This window comes from Bolinopsis microptera, chromosome 1 (genome assembly GCF_026151205.1).
Source record: "Bolinopsis microptera isolate Bmic1 chromosome 1, MBARI_Bmic_1.0, whole genome shotgun sequence".
NCBI lineage: Eukaryota > Metazoa > Ctenophora > Tentaculata > Lobata > Bolinopsidae > Bolinopsis > Bolinopsis microptera.
The window spans coordinates 17,331,863-17,357,311 of record NC_087072.1 but is presented as its reverse complement, the minus strand read 5'-3'; the positions used below and the strand labels follow the sequence as shown (position 1 = coordinate 17,357,311).

Here is a 25,449-nt window from a genome sequence, read left to right as displayed (position 1 = left end):
CTTCCTGATTCTAGAACCTTTCAACAATTTAAATAGTACAGGCTAGGTAGTAGGTATGATTGGCATTTTCCCGGAATTCTACACACCAAGTTCCATGAAAAGTAGCCGTATAATAGCTGCAAGAATCCTTCGTAAAGATCAGCCGTTGGTTTGTTTACCAAGAAATGGGATTTAGAGTACTTAAACACTAAACAGGGTCGTGCGGAACAGGTACTTGTGTCATGTGTGTAGACATAAAAACCATTCATTTGTGTAACAATGAACCAGGACAGATACAGGAGAATGTAAAAAAATGGCGTCTCGGTGGCCCAGTTTGATCACAAGGTAAAGCTATTACCACACAATACGGAGAATATACTTTAGAATATAAACTGAACTAAGTCTGCTTAATCATAATAGTAAGAGGCCAGAGCTAACTTCTTCTAATTGTATTACTTTTCATTGAAGCGAGCCGCAGACGGGCCCTAGTGCCTAGGTCAGAACAATGTGAGACCCGACCTAAGCTAGGCCAGTGAGGAAGTTACGGCCTCTTTCCAATTTTGAGATAATAATAATTCAAATAATAACTAGAAATTTATACATCGCTTTATAGCCAAAAAGAACTAAAAATCCAAAGATTCAGTTCAAGCCATTTAAAGCGACTCATGAACATGTACATAAGATGATTAACATATAAATATTAATCATACAATTTAAATGATTTAAATGCAGACAAGGTTAGCTGCAGATTTTGGGCCAATCTCCGAACTTCGCCGATTAAGTAATGGGTAACTGTACCATTGTGGTGTACTACTTACAGTCGCATAATAATGGTTTGAGGCACCCGTTATAGCACCTTTTAAAGTTCCTTGTATAATGGTATGGGCCTTCTGAATAATAATATATATTGATATAGTGCTGCATTATATTTGACATTATTAATTCACTAGTGTAACCCGGCCTACGGCCGGGATTTCACTGCCGCAGTTAAAAAGGGTAGGAGTAATTACCCGCTGAGTCAAAACCCGGATTAGGCGAGCAATGCTATTCGGAGTGCCCTCACGTATCCAATAGTATGCTTAAAAGATAGTAATTCTTAATCAATAATCAATAGAAATTAACCCTTAACACCATGCACCACACCAGCCTATCATATTTGTGAACATGCATTACATTGTCGTATGAAAGTATGAACTCTCTCTACAGTCCAAACAGACCGTTTGAGCACTCCCTCCCCTAATAAGTTTATAGTATTATATGACCATGTAATATATACGCCATGTAATATATACGCTACATATGCAGAGAGAGAGAGAGCTAGCCCCGTAACTCTTGCCGTTCTTCTCAAGCCATTTTATGTAACATATTTTGTGGTACAAAACCATCAATTAAACCACTTACCACCGGCCGATTTTTATAAAATTTGCTTATTGGCTTCGTCAGAGTTTTGTCGGCACTATACCGAAAAAACCAGTCCCGTAACTATTACCGTTTTTTTTGTATAACCGTTCGGAAATTACACACAGACACACACACAGACACACACACAGACACACACACATTCTGGTGTTATTAAGTTGATTTATTCACGTATATAGGCCGTCTGTTAAGTTCAATATTCTTTGATTTAAATTATAAATAGCACAATCTGGTAGACATAAGATATTAATCTATCATAGCACAATGAACCACAGTATTTTGTAACAGGGATTCGTAAGCCTATAGTGTAGAAACAGTTACTAAAACCGTCTCCTACGTGACAATGTCTAGACACAGGATAATTCCCCTAAACACTTTGAACTCTTGAAGTTTCAACTGTCTGAAGATTATTTAATTGGTTTGTGTTCCCTCAAAAGCTCACTCACACTATTCACCACAGATAAGTGGAATTTAGAGGTTTCTTGAAACGAAAGAGCGACCTCCTTTACAGGGTCTTCTAAAACTTCTTCTACTTAGCTATTCGTACTCTTGGGCGTGGCCGTCTAAGACCTGTGTTAATCAAACGTTATGTTTCTCAGTGATACATGGCCAAGTTTTGTATGGTTATATTTGGAGTAATGTAGATCTCGGATTAGACTTGGGAGTACAGGTTTAATAGAAGTAAGTTTGCATGTTTTTGAGAAAATAGAAATAGCATACCAGTATAGTAGGAATAATGAATAAGATACAGCATATTTTATGTATTATATATTTTATGTATATTGCATATATTGTCTCTGATTTATCTGCAACTACAATTGAGACCTTATGTAGCAACACCATTGTGTTACAAACTGAAATTCTTACTTCTTAATCGAATGGTGAGGACCATAATTGGATGGATGACCCTGGCCTGAATACCTTGATTATTAGCACTTATTTGAACTAATGTCCCAATACCTGAAAGATATTGTACATCCTTTTATTGTAAAGCTACAAACACTGAGATGTGGTGATATTGACCAGTACTTGCAGGACGGTTATACAATATACACAGTTACCAACTATGATAAGATGTGGCGTGGTAGGAGGCCTACATCATATCAATACCAATACTCTCTCTAGCTCTCTAGCTCTCTATCTCTCTATCTCTCTATCTCTCTATCTCTCTATCTCTCTATCTCTCTATCTCTCTATCTCTCTCTCTCTCTCTCTCTCTCTCTCTCTCTCTCTCTCTCTCTCTCTCTCTCTCTCTCTCTCTCTCTCTCTCTCTCTCTCTCTCTCTCTCTCTCTCTCACACTCTCTCTCTCTCTCTCTCTCTCTCTCTCTCTCTTTCTCTGACTCTCTCTCTCTCTCTCTGACTTTCTCTCCCTCTCTCCGACCCCTCACTAGCTCGCATCTCCCTCATTATTCCTTATATGGTATAATTAGCTCTACTTTAGGGGGTAGCCACTGGACGCGTATATATCAGTATTAGCTCTCACTCACTCTCTCTCTCTCTCTCTCTCTTTCAACAACACAGCTAGTGAGCTAGCCGACTGTGTGTGTGCTGATGGCTCAATGTGCAGCCTGCTGTGTACAATATTACCCGCACTTCAGCTAAATATTATAGTTGAATATATATTGTTACAGTTAAAATATATTAACTAACGTTATATACTTAAATAAAGCTTATATGTTACAGGTACGTTATAATATGTAGTGTTATATATACACATAAGCTAACACGACGCTGAGAGGCTTCTAGATAATATATTATATTTATTAGATTTAGAGATAAGGGAGGGGTTGGTCGGGAGAATAGGTTAAATTATGTAAAATTCCTTCATATCAACTGATAATAGGTCTCATTTCCGATAACAATTAGCTCACTGCTCTAGTTAAAAGCTCTTACTTGAATTTATCAAAGAGAAGTTTTACGATTTCTAGTCTCGTACGAGAATTAAGTTTAATTATAGCTTGTTCATATATGAACTTTTAATGATTATTACATAGTACTGTAATGTGGGAAGAAGGACCGATCGTATATATTAAAATGACAATAGCTATAATTCTCAGGAGGACGTGTCAGACATTGGTGCTTACCGCATGACATTGGTGCGGTTACCGCATGTATCTTGTAATTTGTAAGCGGCAAATTACGCGGATATATCTGCATGACTTAACAAGTGTGAGCTGTAACATGTCTTGTAGCAACAGCTCTCAATGCAACTGTTAGACGTGTAATTACTCTGCTTGATAACTTTTACACTCTCCACTATAATACTTGTGTCCAGAGTTGCTGGACCAAATAATAAAATGAACCGGACATCTTACAATGTAAAATGTAAGTTACATGCTTTTTAAAACTCTTGACAACATGTTATTGCAACTGGAAGAGCTATTAGAAAGTTAGAAGGTACACCGTACAGCTCAAGGTGCGGGATATAGAGTCCCTGATATAGAGACCCCGATATAGAGGCCCCGATATAGAGACCCCGATATAGAGACCCCGATATAGAGGCCCTGATATAGAGGCCCTGATAAAGAGACCCTGAGGCCTGATATAGAGACCCCGATATAGAGACCCCGATATAGAGACCCTGATATAGAGGCCCTGATATAGAGACCCTGATATAGAGGCCCTGATATAGAGACCCTGATATAGAGGCCCTGGTATAGAGACCCCGATATAGAGACCCTGATATAGAGACCCTGATATAGAGGCCCCGATATAGAGGCCTTGATATAGAGACTCTGATATAGAGGCCCTGACATAGAGGCCCTGATATAGAGACCCCGATATAGAGGCCCTGATATAGAGACCCTGATATAGAGACCCCGATATAGAGGCCCTGATATAGAGGCCCTGATATAGAGGCCCTGATATAGAGAACCTGATATAGATGCCCTGATATAGAGACCCCGATATAGAGACCCTGATATAGAGGCCCCGATATTGAGGCCCTGATATAGAGGCCCCGATATAGAGGCCCCGATATAGAGACCCCGATATAGAGACCCTGATATAGAGGCCCTGATATAGAGGCCCTGATATAGAGACCCTGATATAGAGGCCCTGGTATAGAGACCCTGATATAGAGGCCCTGATATAGAGGCCTTGATATAGAGGCCTTGATATAGAGACTCTGATATAGAGGCCCTGACATAGAGACCCTGATATAGAGGCCCCGATATAGAGGCCTTGATATAGAGACTCTGATATAGAGGCCCTGACATAGAGGCCCTGATATAGAGACCCCGATATAGAGGCCCTGATATAGAGACCCTGATATAGAGACCCCGATATAGAGGCCCTGATATAGAGGCCCTGATATAGAGGCCCTGATATAGAGAACCTGATATATGCCCTGATATAGAGACCCTGATATAGAGGCCCTGATATAGAGACCCTGATATAGAGGCCCTGGTATAGAGACCCCGATATAGAGACCCCGATATAGAGGCCCCGATATAGAGGCCCTGATATAGAGACCCTGATATAGAGACCCCGATATAGAGACCCTGATATAGAGGCCCTGATATAGAGACCCTGATATAGAGGCCCTGGTATAGAGACCCCGATATAGAGACCCTGATATAGAGACCCTGATATAGAGGCCCCGATATAGAGGCCTTGATATAGAGACTCTGATATAGAGGCCCTGACATAGAGGCCCTGATATAGAGACCCCGATATAGAGGCCCTGATATAGAGACCCTGATATAGAGACCCCGATATAGAGGCCCTGATTATAGAGGCCCTGATATAGAGGCCCTGATATAGAGAACCTGCTATAGATGCCCTGATATAAGACCCCGATATAGAGACCCTGATATAGAGGCCCGATATTGGGCCTGATGTTATGAGCCCGGTAATATAGCCCCCGATATAGAGCCCTGATATATGTTAAGTAACATTATACTAGTAGCCGCTATATGACGGCCGTATAATAGAGAAAACAAAACCCGAGCTAGAGAGGCTCTGGATATAGAGATTTTATTAGATAGAGTGATAAGGGGGTTTGGATAAGGAGGCTTGAATTATGTAAAATCCTCATATAGTAGGCCTCGACAATTAGCCCTGCTACTAGTAAAAGCCTCGAATTATCAGAGAGTTTTGATTTAGCTCTACGAGAATTAGAAGAGCTTGATCATATAGACTATGATATAAAGTACGTAATGTAGAGGACCGATGATATATAAAACCGAATAGCTAGAATCCAGGAGAGTGTAGAGGCCCGATGACATTGTGGGCCCATGATTTTAATTGAGCGGCCCAATCGCGATATAATCTGATGATCCTAACATGGAGCCTGTAATGGGCCTAGTAGCAACGCTCTAATGAATGTTAGACTTGTAATACTCCGTTGTACCTTTACAGCCCATATATATGTGCCTGATTTGGACCTAATAAATGACCCACATGTAAATTAAGTACCCTGCTTTTTAAACCTGAAAACATGTTATAGAAGAGCTTTGAGTTAGAGGTACCCGACATAAGACGGATATAGAGATCCCGATATAGAGACCCTGATATAGAGGCCCCGATATAGAGACCCCGATATAGAGACCCGATATAGAGGCCCCGATATAGAGGCCCTGATAAGAGACCCTGATATAGAGGCCTGATATAGAGACCCTGATATAGATGCCCTGATATATTAAGAGACCCTGATATAGAGGCCTGATATAGAGACCACGATATAGAGACCCTGATATAGAGGCCCTGATATAGAGACCCTGATAATAGGGGCCCTGATATAGAGGACCCCGATATAGAGCCCCGATATAGAGGCCCCGATATAGAGGCCCCGATATAGAGACCCCGATATAGAGACCCTGATATAGAGGCCCTGATATAGAGACCCTGATATAGAGGCCCTGGTATAGAGACCCCGATATAGAGACCCCGATATAGAGACCCTGATATAGAGACCCTGATATAGAGGCCCCGATATAGAGGCCTTGATATAGAGACTCTGATATAGAGGCCCTGACATAGAGGCCCTGATATAGAGACCCTGATATAGAGGCCCTGATATAGAGACCCTGATATAGAGACCCCGATATAGAGGCCCTGATATAGAGGCCCTGATATAGAGGCCCTGATATAGAGAACCTGATATTGATGCCCTGATATAGAGACCCCGATATAGAGACCCTGATATAGAGGCCCCGATATTGAGGCCCTGATATAGAGACCCTGATATAGAGGCCCTGATATAGAGACCCTGATATAGATGCCCTGATATAGATTATAGAGACCCCGATATAGAGGCCCCGATATAGAGACCACGATATAGAGACCCTGATATAGAGACCCTGATATAGAGACCCTGATATAGAGGCCCTGATATAGAGGCCCTGATATAGAGACCCCGATATAGAGACCCCGATATAGAGACCCCGATACAGCTGGTCAGATAGATGCTCCTTACTGGTACTGTGTTGTGAGCAGTAGCTAGCGACCTGTGTGTGCGTGTAAGCAGGTGGGCTACAGCTCTACTGACAGATTGCAATTAAATCCTGGAGTTGTTGGGCGTTACCAGGCAGCAGCGCCTCTAAATCATGCGTGACTTTGACTGTTACTGTGATTGATACTTAGCCTGTTACTGTGACTGTGAAGTGTGACTACGACTTGGAGAGCTGCAGTGTTTATCGCAATTAAGAGGGGGAGTGGACATAGGAGCGGGATATTTGATGTGCAAGTCGTGGAATGTTTATTTTCCAGCTTAGTGAGTGCGAGAATACTGAATACTGTCACTGAATTATTTCCGCTGGTTGAAGTAAACAAAAGACAATTATAACGTGCACGGAACCAAGTTGATGTTTTCTAATAGGCAAAAAAGCAGAAAAACATTTTAATATGCCAGTTATGACTAAAAATATGCATACTATTGTTATGTTTAGTCACTTTGACAGGGTAGTGTCCTCGTAGGTGGTTGACATATTTGTACAATTAGAGATTTAGGCCGTGCTAAATGACAAGTACATGGCCCTCAAATTACTCTTACACTGATCAATGATGCTAGACTAATCACAGATGGTCTTATGATGACACTTCGTACGTTGTTCACATTCCAGGTTGGAGGAGTATTGAGGTAAACTGAGGAAATGAGGGACTAACTGTCAGGGGACTACTGCTCCAGGGTCTTGAACAACATGGATCCCAGGTACTCCAGGAAATGTGTTCCAGTGTGACAGATTGGTTCGATTACATAAGGATTAAGGAGGTGTGAGCGTGCTGTCCGTTACCTACGACCTGAAGCTGACATGATGTGTTACAATATACATGTATCCTCATTATACACGTGCAGATACAATGCATTTTTTGTAAAACTGTGGAGAACATTCCTTAGTGCAGCGCTAAAGCCTTGATCAGAAAATACCTGAGAGGAATAATACCCAGTACTAACGGTTTTATCAAGATTTCCTCACATTTTTACAATACAAAGCTATACTAAACTACCCATAACTTTCACCACATTTCATAACTTTCTTCGCATTTCAAGAATAATTAGCCGACCTTACTGCTCTTTACTATTTAGTGCACAGCAATACTAATAAAGAAGCTGCATCTCTAACTGTAGACCTAACTGAGCAGGCTAATTCCCGGACCAGTAGTAATAAAGGAGAATGTATAACAAGCTGCTTACACAGCAAGTCTCACTAGATGAGCTCAACAAAGTAATAATGTGCACTTCACAGCTGCCTCATTGTTGCCGGTCTAGCTTAATACTAATATGTCTTACCTACATGTACACACTGACTTGTCAGCTCTTATAGCGCGGTCCGAGGCGCCAAACAGTTTAACTTTAACTACTATGTTCTGACTTAAAAAGGCTGTTTAATGTTTAAATTGTCACATTAATTCCGTCACGGCCAATAAAAGTGACAGGCCAGTTGCAGTTGACAATGAGTACTGTGCATGACCTGTAAATTAACTATTACTGTTCACATTTTATTTCGGGTATATATATATATATTTTAAATTACTTGTTGTACGGGAACCGGTTACTAGCACTACTACTACTAGGACTAATCTAATTAGTAATTAATTTAAGAAGCTTTATTATTGCGGCTTTCTATTTGACCTAAAGTTATCGACATATTATAAGCTTTTGTAAACTGATCGCATTACATTAATTGAAGTTACCCTAAGTATTTATGATAATGATCTAATGTACAGATAACCCCAAATAATATACCGTTTCTACACTTAAGATTTGTTGTCAATATGGTATAATATAAGGTATGCTGTTCGCAACAAAAAGCTCCCATTCCAAGAAATTTTAACGTTTTTGAATGGACAGTATAAAACGTGTCAAATATTTTCCTTTTGTCCAAGGAATCCGCCCAAAATCTAGGTATAATGACATTTGTTTGAAACCACGAATACAGTCCAAAAAGACAAAAGTATGTACATCCGTCATCCATTAACACAAACACACACACGCACGCACGCACGCACGCACACACACACACACACACACACACACACACACACACACACACACACACACACACACACACACACACACACACACACACACACACACACACACACACACACACACACACACACACACACACACACACACACACACACACACACACACACACACACACACACACACACACACACACACACACACACACACACACACACACACACACACACACACACACACACACACACACACACACACACACACACACACACACACACACACACACACACACACACACACACACACACACACACACACACACACACACACACACACACACACACACACTCAATTCCTAGTAGCTTTGCAGTGCACAGCGCATTTCTTAAGCTGAGGCCTCGTTAATAAGTGCGATATTAGGCCAAGCATGTGTGTGGTTACATCCCCCCAATAAGAGAGCTAAATAGCGTCACATGACCAGCTTAGACCAATAAGAAGCTTGCAACTGGCCGGGTCACGAGGCCTGAGTAATTGTCGTATTAGAGTTAGCTATATAATATGTAATGTATAAAAATGTTGCTGGGAGGAAGCTAGTTAACACACGGTCAGTTATAATATATTTGTATCTACGCGGGAAGTGGAAGAAGGTGATAATGTGGACTTTCTGTGTCAACAAATAATAATACATTGTTGTTAGTTTACTTTGTGTCTGGTTTGTAATAACCCGGATACGCGTGGCAGAAGCAGCACCATGCTCGGTCTTCCGTCACACCTTACTACTCAAACTGATAACAGCTGTCCAAATAGCACTAGATATTATCATTACTACGACTGCTACAGTAGCAGTCGTAGTAACTACTGGGAATGACTTTATGATACAGATTGGGGTTAACTCACCTATCAAGTATTCGATTACTGATATTATATATCTTGGTGAATACTGACTTATTATTAGTATTGATGGAGTTTATATTATGTAATGGTTTTTCTTATCATGACTGATATTTATGATACACTTACGGATATCTAAACAGTATATATATATGCTAAAGAGTAATAGTGTTGTCAGATGAAGTTGACCTCTGCCGTCACCATCTACTTTGACACGTGATATGTCCTCATCTCCACACGTGACATGTGCTCACACTTACGATTGGTCGTTAATGTGAGCTGATTGGGTAACCGCTGTCACGTGGCATAACAAAGTGGCGCCGCTTTTTAAAAATGTAGGCTAGCCAAAGACCAAAGGTCAGTTTCATATGACAACACTGCAACACACTTAGCCGATTCTTTTTACTGTACCAATAGCTGTCATTAAGAGGAGTTCACCAGTTAACTAGGGACCTTTACAGGTCCCTACAGGTCACTGGACGTGAGCCTTCTCTGCTTTGAGCCGACTATATATCATTATATATTCATATACTATATAATATTTATCCATAGTGGTGTACTACTAATAGTCTCATGATCATGGTCCATACAACACCCTCACCTAATGGCGTGGAGTCATGAATATGTATCGGCTCAGTGCTGTATAAAATTTGACTTAATTCATAAATTTATTTATAGATCCTCCCTAACAAAGTTATGATTTACATTATGCAGCAAGTTAAAGTTTTAATACTATTACTAGTAGTAATAAAAACCCCTACCCACCGCTACATATTTTATAAGCAGACAAGAAAATAGAAACACTACATTCTGTATTATTCTCTGCACTACTTTTTTGCTTATTTGTCAGCACGTTATTAACTAAAACGAAAAGAAGCAGGTCTTGTTTTACAAAGGAGCAAGTTTACTATGCAGAATATTCTTAGTGAGTTTGTTAACAAGTACAGCTAATGTCACGAGTTCGTTCTTAATAACAAAGTTATTTACAGTTACAAATAATGAACAACACGGAAACGAGTCAAACTTAAAAAGTCGCATCTGGACTGTCTACGTGGTCTTGTTTATTTCACACAATTAACAATGCCCATTTCACCTTAAATATTATGTTTTACCTAGACATCATCTAAAAGTCTAAACAACATACGTACGGATGTTAACATGGCGAAAGAAGTTGGCATGAAATAAGATCATTGTCAAAATATGACAATGCAACCTTCCAGCCAACATACCTTACGAGCTAATATATCTGATAAGTATCCAATAATAATCAGACAGGTTATCAGCATATTAATTATTATATAATAATAATACGTTCATAAAGAATAAAGATCTAGTTCTATGTCCAGTGCCAGGCAGGAAGCTACGGTTCTTAAGTTGTCATCAGAATAGCGCTAGAACAATCTACTGAACAGTCTAGAGTCTAGAATTAGAACTAGAAGTTCTAAATGATAATCCTATTGACATCACCTAGAAAACGTTTAGGACAGGGTACAGCAAAACATTCAACTAAATAGAGGCTAAATACCGGTGGTTAAAATAAACGAAATCATCAAACGACGTCACATAGATATTAACGGGAAACTGGAGCTGCATTTTACTAGAAAGATACTGACGACAGTTTTTTGGCACCTTCACCAGGTATTTAGGTATACTGTGTGATAAAGTATGTATCAAAACATCACCTCTAGTTCATCTGTCGAAAACTGTCCTCACTTAGATTGGTATTTTGTTTGATGACAAAGTGGTTAAGCATTTTCCTTTAACCACAATACGATCTTCTAGGTACGATATTAATTACTCACTCCTCGTTATACATTTACCTTAATTCTAATAGCTAATGATGGTAAAGTAGGAGATATCCCTAATGTTCTTGTGTAATACTCTCCATGAACTGCTAGTTCAGTGCTTTTCTCATCAACAAATGCCAACAGACTCTTCATGGAAAAAGATAACTTGCGTCATGTCGGAGAGTAGGCTGATTGCAAGAACAGCTGACACTTCTTACCAACCCTCACATGGGTAGCAGGGATCGACCGGGGACGAAATTTAGCCGGGGCCGGGGCCGGGACCAAGTTGAATCAGCCGGGGCCGGGATTAACCGGGATTTTGAAATGTTGCCAAGGCCGGGGCCGGGATTTTTTAATCTAATTTTGAAAATTTTTGAAAGTTTCCGGAAACTCGTATCATGTGAGCTAGCTTCAAGGTCAACCTAGAAGGCAGCTTATACACAATGTTTAAAGGATGAGGAACGATTATTTCTCTTTAATAGTTAAATGTAACTCAGAAAGGCTTTCTTGTAGCCGGACATAGATATTTCGGACACTGAAGCTGACACCGGAAACGAGTAGTCATCTGTTATCTGATGACTATCATCATCATCTGCATTGAGTCGGCCTCACTCTCTACTGTATTTTGCTCCTGAACTAAATTGTTTGACGCTTGTACTAGTTATATGAAAGAAAACGGTACACGAACACATGACTTTACTCGAACTTTTTAATCAACCTCGAACTTTTTTAATCAACATTAATATTTTACATTCTTTGTTAATTCAAAGTTGAAATTTTCTGAATATCAAACTGGAATGATGTCAAGTCCTCGTATTTATATTTTTCACTCGATCTCATGTTACCGAAAATGTTGTGTTTAATTTAAGTCTAAAAATCAAGATAAATTCTGATAATCTATCGGTTTAAATTGAGGCAGAAAATACGAGAAATCCCGGCAAAAATTGACAAAAAGCCGGGGCCGGGGCCGGGATTGGGGGCCTCTGGCCGGGGCCGGGATTTTGAAAATTGTTTTGCCGGGGCCGGGGGAAAAACACAAATCCCGGCCGTATCCGGGGCCGGGATCCCGGTCGATCACTGATGGGTAGTGACCAAGTAGTCACATGGGTAGTGACCAAGAGAATGACTCTGATTCTTCAATTCTTCCCAGTATAATATATTTGAAACCGTTCCCAGACAAGACCGCATGGCAAGACCGTATCCCTTGGGAGGCTTATCTACAATTAGATTTAGAGTGGTAACCATTTAGAATCAGGAAATAATCAACGCCGATATCACACCAATTGTGAAGCCATAATATGATACAGAATGCCGATTGAAAGATTCATTTCGTTTGAAATTCGGATTATGTTGAACTTCTAGTCATATCTACAAATTGTGGCCGGAATTCTCAATCTGTCCAGAGTTACGCAAGTATTACGGAGACATCTACAGCCCACTTAAACTTATACAGGTTTTGATAATCGAAAGCTGAGCTGCCATAATTACTATCATCTCCAACATGCACTTTAAACCCCCTCACCTGCTCCTGTTGTCAATGTGAGGTAAGTGTGAGGCAGGTGTGATGTCATGACAACTTACTTGCAGGATCAAAACTTCGTGGAAATTAATTAGTCTGACATCAGTATATAGTAGTAGTGTTTTTAATACTTTCAACACTACTATATAAAAAATAATTTGAGCATGAATAAGAAGTTGTTACTTTGAAACGTCGTTTATCCTAACAGTGCAGTATCATTTGTCGCAAATCAGAATAATCAGAAACTATTCGGAAAACCCAAAAACTGTCTATCTGTAATATTGCAGGAATCTAATTTGGTACGAGATGATCCGAAGGGTTTACCGTACCACACGTTAAGAAACCTTCGTTGAGGACCATATTTGATAGTTGGCTCGGTTAATAAGCCAATATATTATCCTTACATACAGATCAAAATCAACTCCTCAAGTTCATGTCATAAGAGTCTGGGTTACCTAACATATAATAACCCGAGACAGTTGCAAAGCTTTAAAAGGCCTCAAATCTCTCAATTGTTGATAATTATGAAATATGCAGCTGCGAGGTGTATTATATGTCATATTAAGGTCAATTCAACATCCAGTTCCACTTGATGATAGCCACCCATTTAACGATGACCTCAATGTACCTACCATGACAATCAACCACCCAACCACTCGATAACATCTAAACATAAAGATTGAACCGGAGTCTAAAGAGACTGTATATAATAACTTATCTAGAATTACAGAGTAACAATGACCAGAACTCAGGACAGTGTAGCATGGTCTCCACCAATCACAGCAGCCCCTCAGCCCACGTGCGTGATCCAGGGGCTGGGATTGGTAGTCAAGGCAACCAGGTGTCGGGGAATCCTCCCCTTATTAACTATATTCGGTGTAGAATATCAGGAACAGCTGCTGGCTCCATGTAAACCTGTTAGACATAAGCCGCCAGCTGGTCGTGTCTTTCTACGTCTGCTGGTACTGTTAACGATGTGTTAACTACACTCACAGTTATTGAGTGAGAAACTGTGTGTTGACTACACTGTTAACTGTGCGCTAGACTACACTGTTAACTGTATGATATATGTTGACTACATTGTTAACTGTGTGTTGCTATAATATGTTGACTACAAGGTTAACTGTATGCTATATGTTGACTAAACTGTTAACTGCATGCTATATGTTGACTACACTGTTAACTGTATGCTATATGTTGACTACATTGTTAACTGTGTGTTGCTATAATATGTTGACTACACTGTTAACTGTGTGATATATGTTGACTACATTGTTAACTGTGTGCTATATGTTGACTTCATTGTTAACTGTGTGTTGCTATAATATGTTGACTACAAGGTTACTGGTTAACTGTATGCTATATGTTGACTACACTGTTAACTGTATGCTATATGTTGACTACACTGTTAACTGTGTGTTGCTATATGTTGACTACACTGTTAACTGTATGCTATATAATGTTGACTACACTGTTAACTGTGTGTTGCTATATGTTGACTACACTGTTAACTGTATGATATATGTTGACTACACTGTTAACTGTGTGTTGCTATATGTTGACTACACTGTTGTCAGGTACATTAACTAAGAAGATGTAGTAAGAGTAGCTCATAGATGGAAGTGTTAATTGGAACTAGTAGTTGACTTGGTTTCATGCGGATTCATGCCACGTTCTGTGATCTGATTGGACGAACCCGACAAAACGTTAACGACAGATAATGCAGGTTCAATTTTAAACTTTGGATCATTACTTATATAATATAATATGTCTAAAACAAAAGTAAATTGGTGTTTGATAATAAGTGGTTCGGTTATTATAGAAGTACCAGTTGTTATATATTAGTACCAGTTCTGCACTGGTAATGGCTTCCTGTTACCCACTAATATTTTAAAATCCAAGTTAACTTTTGAGGAAAACCTAGCATATCCCACGATAATATCACTTGTACATATTATAACCGATAACGTTGATATAGTGTGGATTACTAAGCACAGGTTTTCCGCGAGAGCTATCAGTTAATAAGTGATGTTTAGTAAATGCTAAGTGTTAAAATGTGATCACTGTGTATATCCCAGCAGCAGTTGTTAAAAAAGAGAGAGAATTAACCGATAATGTAGTGGCCAGGAATTAGGAAGCTTTGAAATTTCTCTCTCTCTCTCTCTCTCTCTCTCTCTCTCTCTCTCTCTCTCTCTCTCTCTCTCTCTCTCTATCTCTCTCGAATGTAAGTTGCTGAGATACCTTACAGCTACTCTAAAAGTTAAGGATAATGTGTGTGGATTTAGTTGCGGGGGTCGGACAAGTTGATAGCGCCCAGCTACTAGCTACACGACAAGTAGCTACCAGCCCAGCTACTAGCTACACGTGAACACACACAGTGTATCACTGAACTATTCTTCAGACTAAACTAAATAACCTACCACTAAGCACAAGTTAACCTCTGCGGATTAATCCTAAGAGGTACACACCGGGTACATTACTGCACATTGTGATCCAGTACTTAGTCTTTAAAGTCACCTTACAAAAGCTGAATAAGCTAAGAAGGTATACTCTATTCCCTGCACCACACTAGTTACCTGTTACACTCTACTCAGCAGCTGGTTTCACAATCTTAATGTCTACCACAGGCCTTGTGAACACTGTTGCGCAATATTATCCGTCCTTACATACTATGCACATAATATTAGTGACTACTGTAGACCACTGGAAATGTTAACATCTCTTTATTTTACAAACTATACATTACCTTATTTTTCGTGTTGGTTATATGTACATATTATTACCGCAGATCATTACTGCATCTAATCTAAATGATTTAATTGGTGGTTTACAAGCTATATTTATGTTTAATTTGGATATGATTAAATATATTTCTGCCCTTGGATTAGCCCGTTATCTACAGCAGTAATGCTGATTAAGACATGTAAACGAGGCTGAATTGACTGATGACTGATATACAAATATAAATATATAGATTATAAAATATTAAACCTATGATACAGTGACTGAACCTATGATACAGTAATATATCCTATGATACAGTGACTGAACCTATGATACAGTGACTGAACCTATGAAAGAAGCCAAAACACGGCCCCTGATCTTCAACACTCTTCTATTCCTACCACTGATGTATTGTCCGTGAATGTGCATACCCTTAATTTGATTAAACTCAGAGCAGGTTCCACGGAGTGTAAGTTATAAATATACGTCCCTTACTGTGATACCTGGCCTATGATTGGTATAAGATGAGTGCTTGTTAATCCGTTATTACCCCTCCAGCCCCTACCATCAGCTCCAATCTCAATCCAGTTCTAAATATAACTCCATCTCATCGCCCTCCACGTTACTAATTGCAGATATCGTTTACTATAATACTTGACAGTGTGAGTGTGGCCGTTGGGGAGTGTAAGGGGAGATTAATACTGCTGTAAGTACCTTATGAAGCAGGTACAAAATACATTTGGCAGTGCCTGCTAGTAAGTACTACAACTTAAAGTGGCAAATTAAATGGCAAATTAGAGATTTTTGAACAGCTTTCAGTGACTTAGTCGAAACAGAACCATATAAGAGATAATTTAACCACGCCCACGTTTAAGAATACCCGTTCACTACTAAATACTGAGCACCCTCCATTTACTAGATAACGACTTCTACGGAGGAGCTGGAATTTAAAATTTCGGGAGAACTCCAAATAAAACAAGAAAATCACGAGAACCAAAATAAATCATACTATTACTATGCAGAGTAAAGGTACAAAACACACTGTAACTACAACAGCACATAGCACACTACTACAAGAAATCAAGCTGCGTGACGGTGGAAAGCAATGCACGTGCGCCTATCGCGTAAATGTGCACGTGTGGAAGTGCGCATGGTCGTGCACTGGTACGCGCTTGTGGTACTGTACTTCGAGTAGTGCTGCGCTGTGCTGGTAGGAACGTGCCTAAAGGGTACACTATTATCAAAATAAACATTTAAGAAAACACTGATCATCATTGATTCTAGTATTCTAGATTCTAGTATATTCGGATTTTTCACTCAGAAAGATTACGCTTGCTCTATTGCACAGCTTAAGGGAAAACCAAATATATCATTAACTTAAATGCCGATCTCAAATACAATTACAAAAATAAACAAAATCGAGATGAAAGTTTTTAGAAGAGCAACTTCAAAAACTTAATAACAAAATCGGTGCACCAAAATTTCATCATTACACATCGTTGCTGCATGTAGCTAAATTTGAATTATACGTAGTTGTAGATTCTCAAATAAGTAAACAATCAATATATCAAAATGACAAAAGCATTGTCTCGCACGTGGTTCTCACAACTATTATTGTAATGATATATCATATTATGGTATAAGGTTTAAATGTCAATCAAATCAATTACTCCACGCCTGAAAACAAGAGGGCGTCTTTTTTGCTGAACCTTCCTACCTTATACCTCCCCCCACCATTATGTGCATATATTACACAATATGTAACATATGTGTAAGATAATTACACACCTTCATGTTTCTTCCCATGTCTATATTACCTGCCTAGCTTGATTGTGGGGAAACTTCAGTTGTCTCACAAAAGAAAAAGCTAAACCACGTGACCTTCACAACAAAAGTACTGTGAAGATGATCGTGTTCAGAAGAAGAAACTACGGCTATAGTATAATCATGATTATACAAAAGAATTACTAGAAACATATGTGTGAGACAGAGACACTGGGTGTTTCGTGTGCGTTGTTTGACGCTGTGTGTGACATTGTGTGCGTGGTGTTCTCTGGAAAAGAATTGAAAATCCATTCCATGAGTTTTCATGTGTGTGACGTTGGAGAATGTCGGAGATTGGAATGAAAAGCTCTCTCTCTCTCAGTGCACGATAGTAGAAGGTGAGCAGAATGAAAAGCTCTCTCTCTCTCTCTCCTCAGTACACTCCACACATTATGTATTCAATGTAAGTTATCATCACCCTCCCTAGCAGGGAGAGAAGCCCTGCATAGTCAGCAGTGTGTGGCCTGGTGAGGACAGATCCGTCGAATAACGAGCCCTGCATTTTTGTAACTACATCTTAAAGTCATCCTCGCGACGTTGACACATTCCCCCGGAAGCCACAACACACGGGTAATACATCAATAATATATAACACTAACGTTGACAAATAAACGTAACGTTAATTTGCTCCAAACTGAGAAAAGTTTTTGAAGAAGTTTTGATAATTCTGTTTTTAAAGGATAGTATCACGTTTTACGAAACTGTATATTACATTTTGTGATAACGTTTTGAACGAAACTCTTAAAATTAAATCAAAAAGCTGACACCGAACTCAAATCGCAGCTCGAAACTCTCAAGGAAAACTGCAAGTTTAAAGAAATCATACAATAAATCACACCGTTATTAACGGTTAAATGAAGTTATATCAATTGGGTGAAATAGCTTGAAACACAACCCAATGTCAGTTTCACATTGAGACGGGAAGAAAGCCAGCCCCATTTCACATCTCAGCATTGGAAGGGAGAATCACAAAGTTGAACTAAGTCTACATGGACAAGGTTCAACTGGGGACTCCCAACTTCTGCTGGGCCCATGATGAGTAAAGAGGGTTGGCAAACCTCGCCGCCTCGCCTATTTGAGGAAACATCCTTTCCGTTATTACATCGAAATCCAGCCATGTAAATCATATGTTGTTATAATAATTCTCTCTACGTACTTTTTCCTATATAAAAGAAATAGTAATCATCAAGTAACTAAAGGCAATATATGTCAATTACTCTTAAGACTAACCAAAGTAAAGAGTAAATTTTGACATCAAAATAATACAGCTGAATTGTAGCAAAGTAAATCTGGAGGCGACCCACAACCATCAACTAAAAGTTTACCTCATTTTTCCTATCATAGCGGAAGTTAACTCTAGTCAATAATTTAAACGAGGGAACATTTTTCGTCATCAACCGGTGAGATATCGTGAGTGTCCCCCTGCGTCCCAAAGCCTCTGCTGCCCCAGGGAGGTTAATCCCCACATTAGCTTCAAGGGACGCCAGAACACCCGCCGTAAGTTAATCAGATCTCTTGAGCACTGTTTTACAACAAAATTACAAATTCAGAATCTTTAAACTGGATCTGATAAACCCTCTGACCGCATCAGAAAAACTGCCTCCTTTAAACAAATAAGATATATCTTAAATCTAAGTCTAAACGTGCATGCTAAAATATAATACTAAATCATGCTGTGATGTTTTGGCTTCAAAGTTGGGGGAACTCTCGTCAACTCTCTCATTGAAAAAAGAAAAATACAGAAGATCTGGGGGAGCTTAAGACTCGGAACGGACCCGTCCACCACCTTTATCCGGTATCCAATAATAAGAAAGTTACGTCCTGGTGTACTACTAAAGTGTAGCTGACGACGCTCAATTGTTTATCAGACATGATGTTGGGAGGGAAGCCACCCAAAAATATCACCTGTCACAGATAATGGAGATCAGTAGTGGGTGTAGAGGTTTAATACACTCTGTGCGTGTACTGAGATATATGGACACAGGTCAGCATACATGCACGCCTACAACAGGTCAATTGGTTGTGATTTAATGAGCGGGTGTGTTTTGTCTGTAGATGTGTGTGTGTTCACTTCGTTTGTGTGTGTGTGTGTGTGTGTGTGTGTGTGTGTGTGTGTGTGTGTGTGTGTGTGTGTGTGTGTGTGTGTGTGTGTGTGTGTGTGTGTGTGTGTGTGTGTGTGTGTGTGTGTGTGTGTGTGTGTGTGTGTGTGTGTGTGTGTGTGTGTGTGTGTGTGTGTGTGTGTGTGTGTGTGTGTGTGTGTGTGTGTGTGTGTGTGTGTGTGTGTGTGTGTGTGTGTGTGTGTGTGTGTGTGTGTGTGTGTGTGTGCGTGTGTGTGGGCACAACTAAATACATCATTAACAGAGAAAGTAGGCTAATACCCGACATATATATGAGAATACTTACGTTTTAAAGGCTATATTAATATAAAGTTAGAGTAAAAAGGTACGGAGTATGTCATCATAAAAACTGGATTGAGAACTTGTTGTATCCAATGATGTACTTCACTCCAAATATGGTCAAATGATAATAAAATCGACAACTGAAGTTACCACACAATCCTTTGATCAAAAGAATACCTGAATCCCTGATTAAACCCGAGCTCTCGCGCTTTGTAACGGCACAAAGGAGGATGGCCAGCATATACGCACAATGAGAGTGCATTGCACGAGTGTTTGTGGCCCAATAGCACAGGTCCTTGCGCCCCGGAGAAGGGGGCCCGAACCTGCGCTACAAACACCCGCTCTCCGCACACTCGCGTCGGGACTCCTCTCGTCCTCGGTACGACACAGTTTAACAAAATCATCCTGTTACCGGCTACAGAAAACTGATCAAGGGGTTTTGAACAGGGTGCTGCTGAACGAATAGTGTACGATAGTTGAAGTTCTATCGGAATGTTGTGGTGAAAAACACGTACATAGAAAGTTTGAATCTTCTTGTTGCCCGGCTTTAGAATAACATGAATAACACATTTTGATTCATGTGCTGTTTTAATCATTTTAGAAGGTTGTGATTGGTGTATTTTAAGCTGGATTAAAAACCGATTAAAAAATCAGGAAGGGTAAAATCGTGATTATATTATTATTAAGATTATTATATTATATTGGCAATAAATGGGTAGCGTTTTAGCTATAAGCTTCTCGGTTTGCTTGATAGCGGATAGCATGGTGCTTCAAAGATTAGAGAAAGTTTTCCCATCATGATTGGAAGAATTGAGATGGATTTTATGAGTAATAGCTATAGATAGAATTTTTTACCCTAGAATATGATGTAGGTAAAAGCAGAATGACCGTGTAATTAGAATATGTCTATGATTAGTGCTTTGTTAAGTACGATAATCGATTATAAATAAAAAGAATAAATATGCTCAAATCGCAGATAAAAAGTAAGGACGATATAAACTTTGCTAGGTGAACTATTAACATTAAAACAGTCCACAGTCTTTTAGATTATTCTTGATGATGACATCCGTTACTGCGTCAAAGACGAACTGGATGTTACCGGTGTCGGTTGCACAGGTGAAATGTGTGTAGATTTCCTTTCCATCTTTTCTATTCAGAGCTTCAAACTTGAGCTGAATATATTGGGCAGCTTCACCGTACGTGTTGGCGCCTTGGTACTCCGGAAAACATCGACTTAGGGGATACTTGGTTATCTTAGCTTCGAATAAATCCATCTTGTTTAGGAAAAGAATGATGGAAGTGTCAGTAAACCACTTGTTATTGCAGATGGAATCAAACAGCTTCATGCTTTCGTGCATCCTGTTCATGCCTTCATCTTCAACAAGCTTCAAGTCGTAGGCACTCAAAGAGGCACAAAATATGATAGCAGTAACACCCTCAAAGCAGTGGATCCATTTCCTTCGCTCAGACCTCTGCCCACCAACATCAAACATGCAAAACTGAAGGCCTTTGTGGCTGAACTTCTGTTCGACAATACCTGTTGTACGAACCCTAGACCTTAAAACATCTTGTTCATTTGGCAGATAGTCCGAATCGCATATTCTGTCAATGTCATCAAGATAATACTGAGCTGAGTCATTCAATTGGTACTCATTCGACCTCCCGAAGCATTCTTGTATGTTCTCGTTAGTCCAAAGGCGTTTAATGCAGTCTTGAATTTCCTCAGTTAACTTAACTTCCTCTCCCTCGATTTCATCTCTATATTTCAAAACAGTTACTGCATCTGCTGCCCTTCCAGAATCCTTTATCTCAATATAAGGGCTGATGGTGCCCAATGCCTGAATAATGCTGCATATGGAATTAAGAGTGTTGTCGTGGATGATCGGGATGTAGTATCTGCGTTCCTCGTCGTTGTAGCCTGACTTATGGATGATGGTCATCTGTTTGACGATGGTAGATTTGCCTGATTCTCCAGCTCCAAGGAGAAGCAGTTTGACTTCTCGGGCTGCTCGTTCTCCATCAAACTTGAGCTGTCTATCAAGAGCTTTGCTACGCTCTACGGCATTTTTGTCAACCCCCTCAAGGGCAGATGCTGTACAACCCATAAACAAGTCACTTCAACAACATCACAGACATTCCACCTAAAACGAAAGGTACAGCGGTTCAGATCATGCAATAGTAATATCTGTTGCCAGCCTTGGGGAAACGGTTACTTACTTACTTACTTAACTTACAAAGGAGCAGCTTAGTCAGTTCAAATTAAAGTTTTTGCAGCACGTGCATTTGAGCTAAAAAAGTTGGATTAGAACTGAAATGAAAATCACATTGATACTTATTTACGTGTGCTTACCTTAGGCAAAAATGACTTAATATTACATATCCAAGGTCTGGCAACATCCTAGATTAAATCATTTGGAGTCATTTTGATTGATCAAAGTATTTTGGTTAGTAAAACGAGAAACCCTCAAGGTTAAAATATAGAGTTCAATTTGAAGCACATAATATTGTACACAATCTCAGATGTTCCTATTTATTACAGATCCCCGAGGATTTCAACTACATTGGCAGTTGAACTAAACGATTAATTCCATAACACACATATTAAACAATCGACACAACGTTATATTACAAAACTAAAAAGCATGACACATACTTTAAAGTTAAAGTCTGGATAGACAAACAGACGTTGTCCTTATAGTGTGGTCGGTAGGCATAGGGATTTAGTCAAATATATAAAAACAGCATTATTACAAATAAAAGCATTCGTTTAAGTGGTGGTGAGTGAATGCTATGATATAAGTAGGATAAATATATACTTCAAATGATTGAATAAATATATGGTTGAATATAATTGTGTATAGTTTTGTGCCGGTGTGCGACAAATAGCAAGAACTCAGCACTCAGCAAAGACTGCTCAGCAAAGTATCATTATAAGATGGATGAAAGTGAAGTGAATGAGCGAAATTATGAGAGTTAATTGTTTTTTGTAATTTGAAAATTTTGTTCATTTAACCAGCCCAGCAACTTTCCGAAACTAGGCAACAATTGTTCAAACTTTCCTGGGAGGGTAAGTATGTTAATAGGAATTTGAAAAGCAATTCATCTGGTCAGTTTTCTGTATTGAGTAGTAATAAGAGCTTTAAGAAAAACAGTTTTCACTTGCCTGTAACAAGTTCTACCACCAATCTTATAGAAATCTACTATTAGCTGCCACAATTGACTAATTGACTGCATCAAAATGATACAATTAATTAATTAATTGAGCCCTCAACCACATCAGAGCTAAGAAACAAGTATTTTTCTCTTTAGCTTCTAAGATTCATATGTTAAATACCTGTAAAACAGCTCGTCTTTAAAGATTGTGCCATCTGCTGAAAGATGACACACCAGTAATCCGAAATGTTAGCAAAAATTGATCAAACAATCTGTCATAGAATAATTCTAATATCTAAACGTGATTTTCATGCATCTATACAATTATTATATTACCTGTTAATAAATATGTCCAGCACAGACAAGAAACTTGAAAAAGCCATATGCTACAAGTAAGCCAATGGCAAACACACATATTAAGCGTATTTCAAACCAATGCAAGTTGACGATACTGTACCTTGAGCATTTTTAATGGTCTGGAACCTTACATTTAAGATTGCTGCTGAGGTCCAAGCACTTTTAGTGCTAAGGGTCAACGTTAAGTTACAAACATTATTCGAGTTCAATCAATAATAGCCCTGCCAACTTGAATGATAGCAAGATCTTTTAAACACAAACTTAAATGTTTGGAGCCAGATTTCAGAGTTTTTATGTTCAGGTAGTTGTTTTTACAAATTGGATTTGGGAATCAAACGTAGAGTATTATCATTATTACTAGGGTTAATTAAATTCAAAACTAAGCAGTCGATGGTATCTTAGCCCTATAGCCCTAATAATAAAACGCTTACCTACAAAGAACACATTTTAAAACAGTCCACAGTCTTTCAGGTTATTCTTGATGATGACATCCGTTACTGCGTCAAAGACGAACTGGATGTTACCGGTGTCGGTAGCACAGGTGAAATGTGTGTAGATTTCTTTGTCTTCGGTTCTGTTGAGGACTTCGAATTTACCTTGAATGTACTGAGCAGCCTCTGCATATTCGTCAGCACCATTATACTCAGGGAAGCATATCTTTAGAGAAGACCTGGTTATTTTCTCCTCGAAGAGATCTTTCTTATTCAGGAAAAGGATAATTGATGTATCCGTAAACCATTTGTTATTACATATTGAGTCAAAGAGCTTCATACTTTCGTGCATCCTGTTTGTTGCATCATCTTCAGCCAGGACCAAATCATAGGCACTGAGTGATGCACAAAAGATGATAGCAGTTACTCCTTCAAAGCAATGGATCCACTTTCTTCTTTCAGATCTTTGACCACCAACATCAAACATGCGGAAATGTAGATCCTTGTGAGAGAAATTTTCTTCGACAATACCAGTTGTTTGCACTCTGCATCTTAACACATCTTGCTCATCAGGAATAAAGTTAGTTTCACAGATCCTATCCAAAGCATCTAGGTAGTATTTTGCTGAATCCATGAGTTGGTACTCATTGGAGCGCTGGAAGCACGCCTGAACACCCCCATCAGCCCACAAAGCCTTCATGACCTCAGGTGCACCATCAGGGAGTTGAGTTGCCGTTGTATCCAACAGCTCATAGGATAAGAGCTTTTCACCATCAGGTTTCCGTTCTGAGTTGGCAAATTCAACATGAGGCGTTATAGAGTTCATAGCTTGTAGAATGTTGCTGAGTGACACAAGAGCGTTATTGAGGATAACATTTATATACTTCTTTCGACTCTCCTCGTTGTATCCTGACTTATGGATGATAGTCATCTGCTTCACAACAGTTGATTTGCCAGACTCTCCAGCCCCCAATAGCAGCAGCTTAACTTCTCTCGCCGACTTTTCAGCATCTTCTTTGAGTTGCTTGTCAAGCTGCTTACTGCGCTCTTTTTCTGCTGTGTCGTTACCCCCACAACATCCCATTGTGGACTTGTAACTTTATTATTTGGCTTTTCTCAGTCTTCCCGCATTACCCATTACCTGTGAGATATGGGTTATCATTTGAAAATACAGAAAATAAAATCAAGATGGGTGCAAATGAAGTTATCATCATCATTTAATCATTAAACCCATATATATTCATTGTTATTATTACCATTATTGCATGTTAAAGTGAACAGATTCATCGTTAAGAGTCTTGGAAAGATAATACATTGTAATGTTAATACTGTGCACAATTTTTGCACACTTGCACTGAAATTTAAGTTCCAAATTTTGCTTATTCTCCCAACAAAATTTGTTGTTTTCTTGAAAATCAAGTTTTTAAACGACATTTTAAACAACCAGAAGCTGAAACAGCAAAAGGCAACTCTTAAGCCTGCAATCACTAAGCATATTGACATCTTGAATAAAAAGGCCTTATCAGCATATCA

General features: G+C 39.2%; 2 protein-coding genes across 2 annotated transcripts; both read right to left on the bottom strand.

Moving 5' to 3' along the window:
* Nucleotides 1-20,907: 20,907 nt before the first annotated feature.
* On the bottom strand, nt 20,908-22,080 carry LOC134814117 (guanine nucleotide-binding protein G(i) subunit alpha-2-like). Its single transcript, XM_063822155.1, has one exon. The coding sequence runs from the start codon at nt 22,078-22,080 to the stop codon at nt 20,998-21,000; it is 1,083 nt and encodes a 360-aa protein (XP_063678225.1). The 3' UTR covers nt 20,908-20,997.
* On the bottom strand, nt 20,908-25,054 carry LOC134814128 (guanine nucleotide-binding protein G(i) subunit alpha-2-like). Its single transcript, XM_063822166.1, has one exon. It carries the CDS (start codon nt 24,998-25,000, stop codon nt 23,933-23,935), a length of 1,068 nt encoding a protein of 355 aa, XP_063678236.1. The 5' UTR covers nt 25,001-25,054; the 3' UTR covers nt 20,908-23,932.
* Nucleotides 25,055-25,449: the final 395 nt, after the last annotated feature.